Source organism: Colias philodice, chromosome 13, assembly GCF_061535455.1.
Source record: "Colias philodice isolate Cphi_HAF_F1 chromosome 13, ilColPhil1 Martin Lab GWU primary, whole genome shotgun sequence".
Classification (NCBI taxonomy): Eukaryota; Metazoa; Arthropoda; class Insecta; order Lepidoptera; family Pieridae; genus Colias; species Colias philodice.
This window is the reverse complement of record NC_143098.1, coordinates 9,792,628-9,809,825: the sequence shown is the minus strand read 5'-3', so window position 1 is coordinate 9,809,825 and position 17,198 is coordinate 9,792,628. Positions and strand designations below refer to the sequence as shown.

Sequence of the window (17,198 nt, the reverse complement as noted above, 5' to 3'; positions counted from 1 at the left end):
CGCGCAACAAGGTCGCTGCGAAAGCTCGCTGTGCGAAACGTAAACATTCTCAGCATTCGCTGATTGCTGAAAAATTTATATTCAAGACTAATTCATAGAGTCAAGGATACTATGCATATATTTATATCATTTGAATACACTTACATAGTTCCTAGTCCGAAACACATATTATTGTGTTCAACATTTCACGATTAGAATCACGGGTACAAGAAAGATACAAAGATATATAAAACAGAAAATAATAATTTTGAGGATAATACCCAAATAGATGAAACCATTATGATATAGATTAGAAAACTATTGCCATTACATTTTAAAGCTATAATAGCTTCAGTTGAAATTGCCTGTTTACATCATGCGTTATGAATATCATCCAATATTATAAATCATTACATCATAATCGCTACGTAACACTTTCGCGGTGTAAATTGTAACAGATCATACCGGCCAGAACCTTCTGCACGTGGCTACGAATTATATCATATTGTCACTTACACCCACTGTTTGTAATCAAATAAAAGTTTTTGTTTCGAAGTCAGGTGTATTCCACTACAGCTCCGTTTATTGCAAGTTCAGCTAATAAGTGTTCCATAATGTAACTATAAAGTGGGACATCGGGCAAAATGCAACAGGTCTTTATGAAAGATTTCCGGGATATAAAACAGAAAAAAGTATCAGAGCTTTCCCTTTTTAGAGTCCTTCAAGCGCTAAATAAAACGATATGATTGTTTCTTTACAGACACATCCCTCGCTACGCATCCTCGAACATCTCTAGTGGAAAAGCATCTTTAAACTGCTCAAAACGTTGCTATTAATGATTTTTTTCAACAGTCACCAAAACCAACTCACCTATTTTGCAGATCAGACGGTTTGGCCATGGTGAACTCCTTGGCGTGCACGTTCAGCTTGTTGGAGGGCGTCGTCGGCGTGGTGGCCGTCGAGCCCGTGGTAGTACCGCTGGTCACCGCCACGGCGTCTGTGCGTACACCTGGCGGTCAACGGCGGTCGTCAAGAGAAGAGGCGATAGGACAGGCGAAATGTGCCGGAAATCGTGGTCTGATATGTAATGAGTGAAAAGTGTCGGTCTGTGATTATAGATTGTGCTCTATAGAAAGTGCGTACCTTTGTCCCAGTTTAGGTTCAGTTAGTTATGTAGTTCGATAGTGGTGTTCGAGTTTATTGTTAGTATTAATGGTGAACACATTCTTATTAGGTACAATTGTAATGCAGTCATGTGATGAACAATGTCAGTTTTAATCATGAATAGAAAGAAGAAAAAGAGAGCAATATACTACTACCATTACGACAAGTATTTCATGCAAGGACATGCAATTTTTAGAACATGAACCGATTATTTAAGTACATTTTAAAATATATATATAAATAAATTAAAATATACTTTTAATTGAATACCTATTATCACGTTGTTTTAATTGCTGCACCTTTATTACTGTCAGTACTTATTACGCACCTGCCTAGACTATCATGTCCAATTAACACTAGGTACTTTCACTACATTTATTACTTATTACCTACTTTTCAAGCTCATATTCGCACAGTATGGAAATGCTAGCTTTAGAAACGAGATAACGAATCATACAAAAAGCTTTCTATAACAAATAAGATTATTTTTTGACAATGGAAATCCGATGGACATTTGTATGCAGTCGTATAAACAACTCTATGGCTCTATACTATGAAATAGAGCTATTTTTACTACCTATATATGTATATCAACAAAACTCTATTTCTTCTAAGGCTATTATTACAGATTATCTAACTTAGATAATCATCTTATATTTATTATATAGGTACGTATTTAATTAAGAAATAATAAACCAGATAAATAACTCAAATTTATTTAATTAGGCCTCACTCTCTAGCACTTAGAAGACATCGAATGGACAGCAATTGTTAAACTATCTAGAAACCGCATATATAAGTGACTTATTTAGAAAATATGCACAACTCTAATTTACTGCAATCTAGAATATTCTCAAATTAGTTTCGGATTAACTAGCTCTTATCCCGTGCGTGTGCAGGCGTCTCGGTCAAATGCACAACTTTCTTATAGATTTACAGCTAACTATTGCTAGAGAATGATAACCAAAATCTATTTTCTAAGCCTGTGATGAAGAGGCCTGTGCATTCTTCTAATTAAATAAAGTTGTATTATTTTAAGTGTAGAGCGCAAGAGCTGTTTTTTGCTTGAAGCTTTTTTAAAGAACAGAATGAAAATTTGGACATCTTTTCTGACTTTAGTCATGTCAAAATTTAGATAATTGAGGTTATCTTTTATCCTCCAACAAATTCATTGAAAACTCTTTCATCTACATCTTGTAATAGAATTAAATTTGTGACTCTAGTTTTTTAGCTTACGAAAAGAGATGCAAGAGATTATATGAAAAATATTTATAGGTAGTTTCCATACACTAAAATGTGGACTACAAATTAATTTTATGCACTATTTATCGCCTTTTTCTAATTTTTATTTCCATATTTCTACACCGCCTAGATGCTCCAGGAACATCCAGCTAAGATCTGGCAAATCATATGTTTACAAACCTGTCGCATCTGCAGTTTCTGTAACGGGGGGAACAACCGGCGGTGGGGAAACCGACGCGACAGTCACGGGGGACACTTGGCTCACCGGGCTAGGCACAGGCACCGCTTGTTTCACTATAACCCGCGACATTATCCACAATTCACATTGAAACTATCGGGCGTCACAAATGTCGCCCGCCGCAACAAACATCAGACTGTCGACTCGTTCCAAATATGAAGTTTTGTTTATTTTTAATTTTGGCGCCAATTGCTCGTGGTGACGCTCATCAGCCAGCATTTCCTATACCGTTTATCGATATATGGGATCGCGAATATCGATTTTTTTGTGAATACTTCATAACATAGCTAATTTTAATAGTAATTTCCTAGTTATACTAAATAGCATACAAAACATCAGTAGGAGAATATAGAATAATATTTTAGAAGTGAAACTTTAGGCCCATTGAGAGTAAACTTTTAAGGTCGCGTCATGGCAATACCGTCACGTCATCAAATAAGGCGACGATTTTGGTATCTTTGAATCTTGCTAAATAAGTTTCACTTCTGACACGTGAGCTCAGCACACACGTTCTTTTTTTAGTTACCTGGTGGTCTATAGATTTCCAGAGTAGGTTTTCCTTTTGCGTTTGTTAAGATCATGCTCCGCCGTTTCCCATTATTCGGAAACTGTGGAAAGAGATTTTGTTTTTATTGAATATCGAATTCTGAATGTAGGTATATAAAAAAAATACCGCTCAATAATTTTCACAAAATCACAATAAAAAAAATATTTTCTAAAGTTTAGATGTTTCCATGTTATAGTTTAGAATCTAAACTATAACATGGAAACAACAATTATTATTAAGTATATTAAGACATTTAAAGATAATCCAAAACATTAGATCGCTATAATTGGGCCATCCACAGGGGCCATCTGAAAAAGTGAATTAAATTTCCCGCCAACATTAAATCTTGATGAACTGTCACGATTTATTTCCAAGCTATGCACAAGACTACGCATATCTAACATCATCGACGAATATAAAACAGAAATGAGTAAGTTCAACCAAAATATTTACTCTGTTATTCGTGTGATATTTCATATAAAAATTAGTACTTAACATCAGCAGACGCAAGTGACTCAAAACTTTATGATAGAGTGTAGAGTCATCTCTACATCATACATACATATAAGTATACCTAACTACTTATTACTCCAACAATATTTACTTTCTATTAGTTTTACATTTATAACATTCATTTATACAATCATTGAAAGCTCCTATAATATGTTTGAGTTTATGCTAAGTATTATCTAGCTTCTTAATTCTTATCGAGGTAATATGCATACTGATACATATAAATTTACTATAAATTTTGTCCATGTGAAAAACATTTTAATCCTGACAAATTTATGCGCAAAGCAACAAGACAATTGAATACGAAGGTCCTGTTATCCCAATACATATTGACCTACAGATTTATCTCATTAATTTGGTCAAATATTTCATAACGACAGAGGCCATCGAGTCTTATAAATAGGACGTAGGCGTAGAATTGTGCAGTATCATATCACCCACGTCTAGATTACAATGCCAATAGACATTTGAATATTCTATGACCTAACTTTTACTTTTCGTCTTGTTTAATTACGTTTAACTTGGTTTTAAGAAGCTCTATTAGTCAGATGTTGGGATTCGATATCATTTCTGTTTAGACCTGTTTATAAATCGGGCACAACATTTATTTCAGTAATAATCACAGAACAGTAAAAACATATAGAAGTGCTGTAATGTCTAATTAGTATGAAAACCAGTGTCGCCAAACCCACACATTTAAACCGATAGTTATACAGTACACTACAAGTAAACTATGCCTTTGATTGGACAGCTTAATTTGAGTAAAAACTGACTTAGGTTATAAATTCAGCATTTCAATATGTACCCTAACGCACCATGTTACGGTTTATTTTAGTATAACACCCCTAGGTATATTAGCTGTTTTGTTTCTCATTGCACAGAAATTCCAAATTCGAAAACATTCAGCTACTCCACAACAGAGGGCGTTAGTTTTCGATAGATATAAATTTGAAACGCAACACATAGAGATAAGGTTGAAATTTGTGTCACTCAACATTAATGACATTAACTTGATATTTATCTGATGCTATGCTCTGAGGGATGTCAGCCTTGTTATCGATAATTCACAAATAAATATATTTATTGTATTTTTTTTTCTTTCTTTTATATGAGTATAGTATAATGCGTCACATTTTGGAGTATGTTTATTACTACTAAGTACGTCTTTTTATATTATTATTATTAAATAAAAAACGGAATAGAATAGTATAAATCTATATTTACAAAATACAAACAGAAAATATGCATTATTTTAAATCTTGGAACTGCTGTAGGTTTGATGTATCGGTGGCCTTTGTTAGACCGCTTAGTACTGTTCGGCATCCAGTTAACTCGTCACGTTGCATTTATCCATTTCTCTTTTAAATTAGCCTCTTTGGGAAATCTATAAATAAATTAGACAGATGAAAGCTAAGGAAAAATAAAATAAAATTTAATATTTATAATGTTTGTCTTTTCTAAAGTATCGATACTGTCGATATGCACCACAAGCATCACTAAAGCGAAATTCGTTTGTTTATTGCAATAATATTCCAGAAAGTCTTGTTTGCTGTTCAATCTATAATAGTACTAATTTCTTATGGATTAAGGTTCATTTTGACTAGATATTTGTATACAATTTTGACAAATTACGACAAGCGAAGTTATAACATAAAATATAATTAAAATAAATTAAAATAAGACTTACCGACGGTATGAAATGCCTTCATTGCTGATATTATTTCGTCTGCTATCATTTTTGCACTCTTTATACCGAACAACACGTCCTAATTAATGAATAAATATGGAAAAAAGGTTTGACAGCTGACAACCGACTCGAATATTTTTCTGCGCACAACTGAGAGCAAGTTAGGTGATCTAAACTTATCATTGACACGTGGGCCACGCCCACATCACACTTCTATCTACTTTACTGTTCTGTGGTAATAATCGATTGAAATCGATTTTGAATCGAGTTATAACAATCAATAAATGATAAACTAAAAATAATTTAGTAATTTCAGTATAATTCGTAATTGAAAATAATTTTAAATTGATATTTACCTGGTTATGATGCATATTGTGATGCGATTGTGGCCGTACGAAACTCCGCTCCCGCATGATAACTCCCGGGGAGGCGAAGTCCTGCACCCGGTAGCTCCTCTGCAGCTCCCCGCCAACACCCATTTGTGTCTGCATTTTTAATCCTGGCAGAATGCCGCTAATCCTTTGCCTGAATTCTTGGCGCGTATTTTCAAATTTACGCGCGAAATGGACGGTTTACACTCTTTGGTAGTTACAGATAAGATATTTTTTTAATAAGAACCACGCATTTTTTTATTATTTTTTATTTTAAATAGATTAATTTAAATAAATACACTAGATGAATGACTAGTATTATAGTTACAATGTCGTAATTTTAAGGTTAATAATTTATGCAATATTTACACTCTGTAAACACTAACTAGTATGTAATATACAGATTAAAAATGCGGATTAGTTTAACCTTTTTTAAAGATTATAGAAAAAAATATTTAAGAGACGTGACGTCACGTTAGAGATCTTTTCTCCTTAAAAATAAAACCCCTCCTGTGGCCACAAAGGGGGGTTTGTTCGAGAAATTTCGTTTTAACGATTTTTAAGAGCGGTGCAGGATAACTTGGTGCCTGACAGTCACAGAGCGATATATTTCGAGGGGCAAAGTCCAAGAGGTACAACGCCTGTCTCGAATCGTTTCGTTATAAGGGATCTTCGATACCCCTGATCTGAAACAAACAAAATAACTTTACATAACTATGTTTGTACTATGACCCCTAAAATTGCCGACGAATCATTATTTTGGCATACAATTTACGTATTTTATGTATTTTCACAGCCGAGCAATTTGGTAATGACAGTGGCTCGTAATGATACCTCTCGACTCTCGTGGTCGAACTTACATAACAACAAAAGCACGTAAAAAGCGGCCATCTAATAGTTGTTTTTGTCCCACACCGTAGAGCCAGTCGATAACCTGCGAGTTACTGTTATGTAGTGATGAGTCAGAATTACTGGCATTTTTATATTCCTTCAGGAATCAATTTCGATACTTCCAATAATTATTATTAGTGGAACAAATTCTATGTCAAGTCTATACATTTTTAGAGGTATGGAATATAAAGAAAATCTAAAATAAAATATACAAGTAGGTAGTAATATAATTAGGCTATGTCTGCAGTTTTGTTTAAAAGTAAGCTTATGAACTAATCGAGTCCATAATAATAAATCTCTGTGCCAAATTCCATCCAGATTCATTTAAGCATACTGACTTAATTGAATTACCTACATCCTTCCATTCAAGACTTTCTGATTAGGTAGGTACCTATTTGTAAAGGTAATACAGAACTCAGTTCTGGAGGATCAAGTGATATTTCTGATCAAATAATTTGAGTCTTTTCTCTATTTTATAAAAGAGCAATCGAATTTATTCTTCAAAGAACGGTTTAATGTGTCTAAGGGACACCCGACGAAAAAGTATCAGTTAATGTCTATGGCTCTATCGATTTTAAAAATTATTTTAGCATTAAGCTTCTTTTTTATTTTGGGTCAATCCGAGTGAAGCCACTGGCTCCAGTAATAAATAAAATATAGTTTACCGCTCTCTCGTTGTGCGGGTCTGTCGCTCACTGCACTCGAGACTCGTTCACTTTACTCGTATTGGTTCACTGGAACAAAAGGTTTCTTTAGTATACACTATACAGTATACACATTGCAGTTTAAATTATATTACAATATTCACGGAAGCCAATGCGTCTAGTTTTTCTTTTTATGTTTGTTTGTTGGACTTCGAATGAGTTGTTGCAAGTGACTTTTCATATTATTTTTCACACATTCCACAAGTGTTCTTGTCGATTATTTATAACTGTATCATATTATATCTAAACTATGCATCATCGAAAAAAACTATATAACTTTAAACGGTAGTAGCAGGTACCTACATATAACATATGAACATACTTTAGAAAATGCTCCTATTCAGCGATAGAAATTTTTTTTGGAATAAAAAGATAAATTTGCAATTTGTCATTAACTTAATAAAAGTAGTAATTAAAATGTGATCAATGACTCTAAAGCAAGGATAATCCTGTGTTATTCAAGTCAAATACAAAAAAAAAAATGAAAAATTGATCGATTTAATCTGTTTGTATTCCTGTCACTTTACAAAGTTGTTTATTACTTAAATGCATGGAATATTTTAAATATGGCACAAATAAGTGCAAAGTGCTTATCTGATTTTAGGCAAATTTACGTCAAAGTCAATGAATTAGATGCAATCTTATCTTAGAAAAGATAAAAATTATTGTAATATAAAATTTTAATTGCTTTAAATATGTCAGCTGATCTCATAATTATGTTCAAAATCCGGGTTTTTTTCATGTGAGAATTTAATGAGTAACTTCAAAAAGTTATAAACTTGTAAAATAAAAAATAATTAAATAATGTATCAGTAATAGTTAGTCTGTGGTAATAGTACTTATTAGTAGTTTGTTCGACATGCTCTCAAAATCAAAGGAAACAATCATTTTCAAATTGGAAATAAAAATTAAACATATTAAAATTTAAAAGCATTTTCATATAAAAATACATGAGATTTGTTATATTATATGTACATATTTTGTTGGACCTTTAAGTTGGACCATTATAAATATTTCGCAGTATGAAGATAGAGCACAGATAATAGAGCATTTACGAAAAAGTGACAGTCGGCTTTCGCAATTTAAAATTATACTTTTTTTTCTTACAATTCTCCAAATATAATACGAGTCATTCTCAATGGACCGAAGAGACTTCGACTAGAAAATGCAGTAGGCGTTGCCGTATGACATCACCATGTTTACCGTGCACGTCTGACACAAGTACACGTAACATGCGACTTTTTGCACACAAAAATAGCCTTTACGTCCAACGATAGTAGTCACAAAGTCATGTGAAACGATATTAATGTACCGTGAACATGTTCGCAGTATTATATGCCGTATGTCTCAAGGATAAAGGCTAGTTTACAACGATGTAAGGAGGAATGAAAACCATCTGTGTACATACAAATACCGAGGTTCTAGGTCAGTGGGCACGCTTTGTTTTTCATCATAAATTAAAAATTAAAAATAGAGAAGAATTTGTCTATCATCCCATCGTACTAATTTAATAGTGCTTTTATACAAGCACCTATTATCAAGGTATATCGTGAACGATAAAGAATAAAAACAGATGTAGGAATCAATAATGAAGTCACAATGATCCATATATTTTAAAGCAACGGTTCCATTGAGAAGCAATGAGCAACGATTCCATTTTTTGGTTCATATAAATTTCGATTTTTATCTCTATCATTAATTTATAAAGCATGTATATTCTTATCAAAAATACTCATCACCTATTCAGAATTCCTATCAAATCGTCTGTTTGCTTTACTGACCCAAAATTCATTTTTGTTTTCATTTTTATCTTATCAATCATTCCAATTCACGTATGAATTTTTATGAGCTAAGATTATACACTGGCAGAGGCAATTATGCCAGCGAAATAAATTTTAAATTAGCTGTGTGTATTAGTAAATTAAATTATTTATTATTTAGTAATTCATAAAATAAAAGCAATTTAGGACGTAAACGATAACTGCTAAATGTTACACCTTCTAAACTTTTTCAGTGATGTTTAACTCTCACTGATTTGCTTCTTTCCCTGTCCAATAGCTTGAGAATGAAAAGGATAGACTAAATGAAAATTACTTTAGTTTTCGAACATTTTTTTAGCACAAAAACTATCGCAATGAGAATTTGAAAAGCGCCCGCCCCTGCCGTGCGTTAGAAAAAATCACTCGTTTTCAGTAGACAATTCGTTTGAATCCTGTAGATAAGTATAGTATTATACATATATTACTTATCCGTGGTTTTTTTAGTTTTAATAACCAAATTTATAATTTATAAGTATTGTAATTAGGTCTACTTATAGTAATTTGTAACTTAGTACCTGATACCTATTCGTTTTAATATGATCGGAAAATTTCAAGGCTACTTGTGTTATCTAAGTGAGGTTTAATTTATTTTATTACAATTTACAGTGCTAGTTGCTTTTGAATTCATTATGAAACTTGTAGCAGTTTTGCTATTTTCTGAATAACTAGGTACTTATTCAGAAAATGTTCTCATCTTCAATGTGTAACAATACACATTATGAAGATGAGAACATAATTTTATATTTTGAATGCTTAAATATTTTATAAAACATTTCATTTTTGTTACTTTGAATCGTTTTGAAATAAAGTAAAAACAATTAAATAGATATATAAAAAATACAATGTATATTGTAGGTATATTATCATACTTTTCCAATTTTTATACCTAATTGCGTTATAATAATTATGACCCATTCTGACTTCTATATTTGTCTTCAAATTAAAAATATTTGTACATACCAGATTGAATAATATAAAAGATTATAAAACAACTATTAAATCATCACACATCTGCCAATATTTAAACCAAAATAAATAAAGAGGTGCAAACTTTAATCTCAGGCAAGGATTACCAAACACGGTGAGTCAGAAACTCGTTTTGCAAAAAAAACTTAAGGATATCGAAAGTGTAATAAATTATGTGAATAAGATTTGTTTTTGGAGTCAAGTTAATTAAGTAGTTATTTAACAAAAGGTAGGTAAGTAGGGTTAGTTATTTGACCAAGTATTATGTTTTGATCATAATTTTTAATCTATCATGGTAGAGCGTGGTAGAGCCAAAGAGAATTTTACTTTTTAAATATACTTACATATATTTTTTTTCAAGAGGCAAAATATGTTTTTGGTGAATGAAGGTATCATGGCGCTATACATGATTAATATTTATTTATACTTATGTTAAAATAGGTTAAAATTAAAAATTTTCAAATAATTTAACTACTTATTTACGAAGTAAATTGTTTAACTATAGGATTTTTTTTTGTATTCTTATTTAATTCTATTATAATAGTTTTTTTAACGTAACAGCATAAAAATGTGATGTTAATTAATACTGAATAATGAATACCTATAGGCCCGAATGTCATACAGACTCTTATTGCTAGGTATAACTTGCCTAAAACTGATTGTAAAATAAGAATGACCTTGACTACCAACCAATATAACGCGAAATGCATTTGAGCAATTTATTTATTTATTGTCTGGATCCTTGTGAGGCATATATTAGCACATTATGAATAGTTATGACAGGTGCAACGCGCGTCATGGCCGCGAATGCTTCGCGCCTTTTTCGATTCCCGCGCCCGCCTGCGCAACGCCGCCATTTTTAATTTATTGAATTATTGGCTATAATTGTAATTATTAGTGCATACAATTAGTAATCGGAAATAAATGAATGTTACATACTTGTTGTTTATGAAGTTAAATTCAATAATCTTTGAAATATGATAACAAGTTGGTCTAATTTTCAAGCATCGTGGTTTACAATTTTCCATCAGTTACCTATTTAAAACATATGAAAAGAAAAACTGTAACTACATACTCCAAATCCTGAAGCCAGTCTGCTGTAATACATTTCCCCCTACCGTTTCGTTCTGCTTTGAAAACAGATCATGTACACATTTATTTTCTTTACTAATAATCGTTTTTCAGCAATTCATCAATTTTATTTACCAAACGGCAACCTTTACAGCAATATATTTACCTATCTAACAGTTTCAAAAGGCCATATTATCACAGTTACCTAGAACTCTCGTAAATTCCACGCAATATTTAACTAGGTAATATATTCATACAATAAGTCGCAAATTTAACTAAATAGTACGTCTATACAATGTAAAATGCAATCGTGAAAGCAATGAGAACGGATGATCATAGTAATTTAGCCGGTTCGGGGGTGAGTGACCTCACTCAATGGAGTGTTGCGAACCGCTCACCGTCCAACATTGTTCAACAGTTCTCTGAGGAACGTGGTTTAACAGTGTTTTAATGTTATCTAGATTTATATAAGCCTATTTATATATATATATATATATATATGTATAATAGGGGAATTCATAATATTTTTTGGCGAGTGGAATGATCTAAAATTACATAGGTGCAAAAAAGCAAAAAAAAATCAAGAATAATATCATATACCTAATTCATTTATTTCTACTATATGTACTGAAAATAAAATATGTTTTCACATTTGCACTGCCAAAATTTGTATTAAATTACATTGTATTATAAATGTAAAACGGTTCAACCTGTGGGTTCAACTCTCTACTAACTCTATATTTTCTGTTTTTAGTGAATTTGCTCTGTCTATATTTATTTAAAGTCTGTGACAAGTTCATTACAACCAACTTTGTAATCATAATATACACTATGATACCTACTAATAAAAACAAATTATTATTCTTTTCAAATTGCAAATTGCAATACATATAAGTAGTCATTCCTTCAATCAGAAATTGGTTTTAACAACATAAACAGCAAGTTCAAATTTGTCTAATAAGTTTACGAGTTACATATTATTTACTTGGTAACAAAATTAAAAGAGAAAGTTACGCTGAGAATATGAAGATAGAAATATAAAATTTGCATTAAAATGAATGAATATATCAAAATTAGACAGGTACAACTGGAAAGTGCAGTGTATTAATAATAAATAACTATATTTTTATTGATGGAATGTGAATTAGTTTTCAGTATCTTCTTCTCGAGTTTTAAAGAAATATGAAGTGGGTTAAAAATGTTAAAGGTTACGACGATTTTATTCTAAATTCAAAGTACATGAAACTATTGTCTATGCACAAATTACTGGCTGATAGAGCTATACTAACTACCTCTATGTAGAGATTGAAAACAAACTTTTTTTTTTCCAAAAACTTCGTCCGTAAACAATAATGAAAAATGAAACTACATATTTGCGTCGTCTCCAAAATTATAAATCAACAATTAGTTACCACATTGTTCAAGTAACTTAGAAGTTGAATACATGTCACACATGTCAACACAACCATTATTTCTCGCAGAATGAAACTTGCGTTTTAGTAATAAAAACACCATTTTAAAACGTACCTACATTATTGAAATCTGAACCTAGACGGTTTATAGCACTGACTCACTGCAAAAATATAACTAAAGTATATATTACAATAGTGTGACCGGCCATTCATATGTAGAGCCTTGAGCAATGTGTAATAGGATTAGAATAATGAGTTGTTATAGGTGTTTATTTAATATTACAAGTATTCTTGGATGGTATTTCTACAAGTGTAAGATTCATGTTGAATATTCTTTTTTTTACAGTTCTTTTTACTGTCCACAGACAATATTTAAAATTTTAAAAAGTAGTCATATTTAGAGTAAGACCTTTTTAGAAGGTTGTGCCACGATGAATGCTTGTTTTTTAAAAAATGACAAAGTTACACAAGTACACGAGTAATAAATACTTAGGAACATACTATACAATTATCTGAATATAGAGTTTTCGTTAGTAGAGCAACAAATTAAACCTGTTTTTACGATTTAAAAAGTTTGAAAAGAATTGAAGAAGATTGAATAAAAATAAAACTAGATTATATAAAAAACGAGATTATGTCGACAAATCGACAAATGCATTGATGCGTGCGACGCAACAAAGCGGTCTGTTTTCGTTAATTTGTTTCAACCTTAATCTTTTTTACTTTATTTATTATATACAATTGCGCTACAATTCCAAACGAAACATTATAACTATAAGTAAACTTGGCCCAAATTATTGTAACACCCGGAAGTGACCACCATTTATGGCGGCAATATCGAATAGCGGGAAATTCGAATTTCTCTTTAAATTATTTATCTTTTAAATTCAACCTTGAAGTCTTTACATAAGAAATAGGTATTATAATAATGATGTCACATTAATAGCATAACAGCGATGTCAAAAACTACCTACGACGACGCACACCACAATCTAACATTACATTTTGTACGCATTTAAAAGGAAGGAATAATATAAACAATCCCGCAGAACTCTATTTTAAAAAATCAGGTTAATGTCTATGACTCTATGTTTCCGTATAGAGTTCATTAATACATGAATTAGGTATCATTATTTATTTGGTTAACCGAGAAAGTTATTTTTAATAGTATAATATGTATATTATAAGTAACGTATTATACAGTTGGTACCTACTCCAAGAAGAATAGGAGATTTTCAAGCACGTTGGTAAAAGCCGGGTAACTACCATGCGGGTCGCCCATAGAAATCTAAATAACAAGACACATAGAAGGGCTATAATGTCATAATTCGTATGAAAACCGCTGTCGCCAAAATCAACACATTCAAACCGAAAGCTAAACAGTACACACAAGTAAACTATGCCTTTTATTGGACAGCTTGATTTTAGTGAAAACTAACTTATCTATTAAATTAAGCTTTTGAATATGTATCCTAACGCACGAATTTACGGTTTATTTTAGAATAACATCCCTAAGTATATGAGACTTTTTGCTCCAATACGAACAAACGTGATAATAAGAATGGTCGACTGTGTCATTCATTGTTATTTCGATTACTATGGTGACACTCGTAATACTTGTAAATATTCTATAATTTTAAGGAAAAACGGCATTATTTCTAAAAAAAAATATTTTCCGATGAAATATTATTCCTTTATAAGTATAACTACAACTTGTGGAAGAATTTCCGCAATGGGAATTGCTGAAACACACCATGTATACACTCATACGTCTCCAGAGCAACTGAACAGTGACGAATGCACTGGTGATGTGCAAATCACCTGAGTGGCGACAAGGTCACGCACGCTTACGACTTCTAGTGTCTTGTTATTTAGATTTCTATGGGGTCGCCTATTCAAAATTATATCAACACTGAATTGTAAATTGCAATAAGATTCGATACAACCCATTAATTGGATAACATCATTAACTAGTAATGCGAAGCGCGCTAAAAGAATCGGTATTTAGGCCGACCGTCTGACGGAAGCTAAAGAAAATCTATTTTGTCTAAAGCAATTAGTAGAAACTTGTAGGCGCGGCGCTGCAAGCTGCACTCGCTTTCAACCTGCGGTGAAACTAATGCCCATACCGATTTGAATGAAAACTGTAACTAGGTAGACTGAATGCGTAAACGCATATAACCTCTTGCAGCGGCCGAAAATAACACTAATTAAAAATAGATTTAGTGAATATTTGCGTGTTCGCAATAAATATATTATACTTACCAGAATCGTGCGCGCGCGTGTTAACAATAGTGTTGTGTTCGCGTTATATTTCACTGAAATTTTTATTTAATCGCGAATGTGTCGCTCGCGCAGATTCCGGTCGTATGGCGCCCGCCCGGGCGGATTGCCGACTGGTGCGTCGCGCGCGCACCCCGGTGTTGCTACATCGACCATTCTGATTTCCCTAGTGCTGTAATTACTTACGGATTAACTTACAGCGCTTTTGCTAATTTATTAAATTGTTAGTTAAAGATATAGGGATAATATTCATTCTGCATTGAACAAGATAACATATTAAATAAATATATTATCTATTCCGTTGTATGCAGTGCGTCATTCATGAGATATACATATGTAGAGCTACAGAATAATAACTGGTAGAGCGTAATTAATTAAATAAAAATCATGAATATAATCATATTAGAGTAACGTTATAGTGTAGGTACCCTATTTGAATACAATAAATTATTTATAGATTTTTCCTCAATCTTTATAATAGTTATTTAGTTATGTGAATGATAAAATATTTTTCTAGCTGACTAGTTTTCTCTCCTCTCATCTCTCGTTTGCTCAATCGTCTTCGTGCAATTTTTCTTAATGAACCATCACTTTGAAGAAGAAACATTGCCTTAATTTTACTCTCAGGTATTACGATTACAAAATTTTCGATTATTTGTAACAGTGAAAGAATTAATAAAATCGATTAAGTAATTTAACAACCATACAAAACTTTTCTGTTTATAATATTATAAGGTAACTAAGTATATACACCATAAGAATTAAGAATTTTCCTGATATTCGTGGAAATATTGTAACCTGGCCACACCGAGCCAAACTCTACGTCCGATCAGTCTACACCGGGCGGTACCTATTCATCCGCATCTACCTATCTACAAAAACTCTGTAGGTAGATATTAGCATTCGTTCGGAAACAGCGACTACTCAAGCAGTGAGTCAATGTTTGCTCTATAAAGTCTATATCATGCAATAATATTGCACTATTACACTCGTCTTGGGGTTCGCAATGAAATTGGCATTTGGTTAACCTGTTACCACCTTTTTTGCGTTATGAAATAAAATAAGGTGTGATTTTTACAATCGTTTCGCAGTTGCATTGAGATTTGAGATTACTGTTTTATTTATGAGTGAATGCAGTGCAGTTAAAGCTGTACTTTTGAATTTAAAGATTCAAAGGCGACTGAAAATTATATCTTGAAGTGCGAAATATATTATGCTCCATTATAAAACCCAAATATTTTTAAACGATTTCTGAAAAAGGAGGTTTGCGATTCGTCTTCTATTTTTTTTCTTTATGTTACTCCATTTCCTTTACTTGAAGTCGCTGGATCACATCGATTTGAAAAATAGCTGATTTGAATTAATAAATATCTCTATATTCATACAACAGTGATTATTCAAATTTTGTAGAGATAGCTACTATCAAGTTTAGTATTCTGTGGTAGAGTTCAAATTAATAATTAGTTTCTAGAAAAAGAAACTTTAAACTGAAACCTAGTCAAAATATTATCAAGATCTTTTAACTTTTTTTTTGTTTCCGGATTGTTTTTCTTTCATAAATAGGTCATGACATTCAGAAGCAGTACCGGCCGTGATAGAGCGGAGGTACGGCCCTCCCCTGAGTACCTACCTATATATTATGTTCTGTGGTACGGCCGAAGCTCGCATTGAGGGTAGACTGGGTAGAGCAAGGCTCTGTAATACATAATATTGTAAAGTAGAGCAGAAAGTTCTCATGACGCCCTTTGATTGAAGCGTTTTGCATTTAAAAAATAAATTATTAATATTAATTGACGTATTTTTAACCTTTATTCCTATTAATTTAGTGATTTCAATGTCATGATTTTTCTGCTGCCTTCGTTAAAAAAACTGTGTCCTGTCTTGCTTATTGCATTTTGGTGCGTCTTACTAACTGTACTAATCGCTGTACACCAGAACACTGCTATTTGCAATACTTTCAAGGGTTCTGTTTTCCCCTTGGTTTTCCCTATTGACGATAGCAACGCCATCTTGCGTCAAACTTGGTAGAAAATATTGCATGGCAATCAATGATGAGAGAAGTGTAGATAGAGCTCATTACCGGGAGCCCGGAGTTACAACATCGAAATGTGGATAATAAGTCTATTATTATAACTAATAAAAATTTAATTTCGCACAAACGACTATACTAATATTAAAAAGCTGAAGTGTTTGTTTGAACGCGCTAATCTCAGGAACTACTGGTCCGATTTGAAAAATTCTTTCAGTGTTAGATAGCCCATTTATCGAGCTATTGGGATATATATATCATTACGCTAAGACCAACAGGAG

The 17,198-nt window shown here is 32.2% G+C and overlaps 1 protein-coding gene and 1 long non-coding RNA gene across 4 annotated transcripts in view; both read right to left on the bottom strand.

The window, feature by feature from the left end:
• Positions 1 to 15,028, bottom strand: part of LOC149483611 (uncharacterized) — a 31,656-nt gene extending 16,628 nt beyond the window's left edge. For 2 of the 3 annotated variants that reach the window (XM_089702772.1, XM_089702774.1), the window contains exons 1-5: positions 14,871 to 15,028; positions 7,298 to 7,366; positions 5,727 to 6,427; positions 3,150 to 3,231; positions 850 to 988 (exon numbers count right to left, since the gene is read on the bottom strand). In XM_089702772.1, the coding sequence (XP_089558898.1) occupies positions 850 to 988; positions 3,150 to 3,231; positions 5,727 to 5,861 (356 nt within the window). In that variant the 5' untranslated portion in view covers positions 5,862 to 6,427; positions 7,298 to 7,366; positions 14,871 to 15,028. The remainder of the gene's footprint in view (positions 1 to 849; positions 989 to 3,149; positions 3,232 to 5,726; positions 6,428 to 7,297; positions 7,367 to 14,870) is intronic. The other variant, XM_089702773.1, reaches the window with a different exon arrangement.
• LOC149483612 (uncharacterized) lies at positions 4,883 to 5,612 on the bottom strand. The gene is made up of 2 exons (XR_016316506.1): positions 5,371 to 5,612; positions 4,883 to 5,067 (listed from the first exon to the last, which is right to left on the bottom strand). It is a non-coding gene; the product is annotated as an uncharacterized LOC149483612 (long non-coding RNA).
• Positions 15,029 to 17,198: the final 2,170 nt, after the last annotated feature.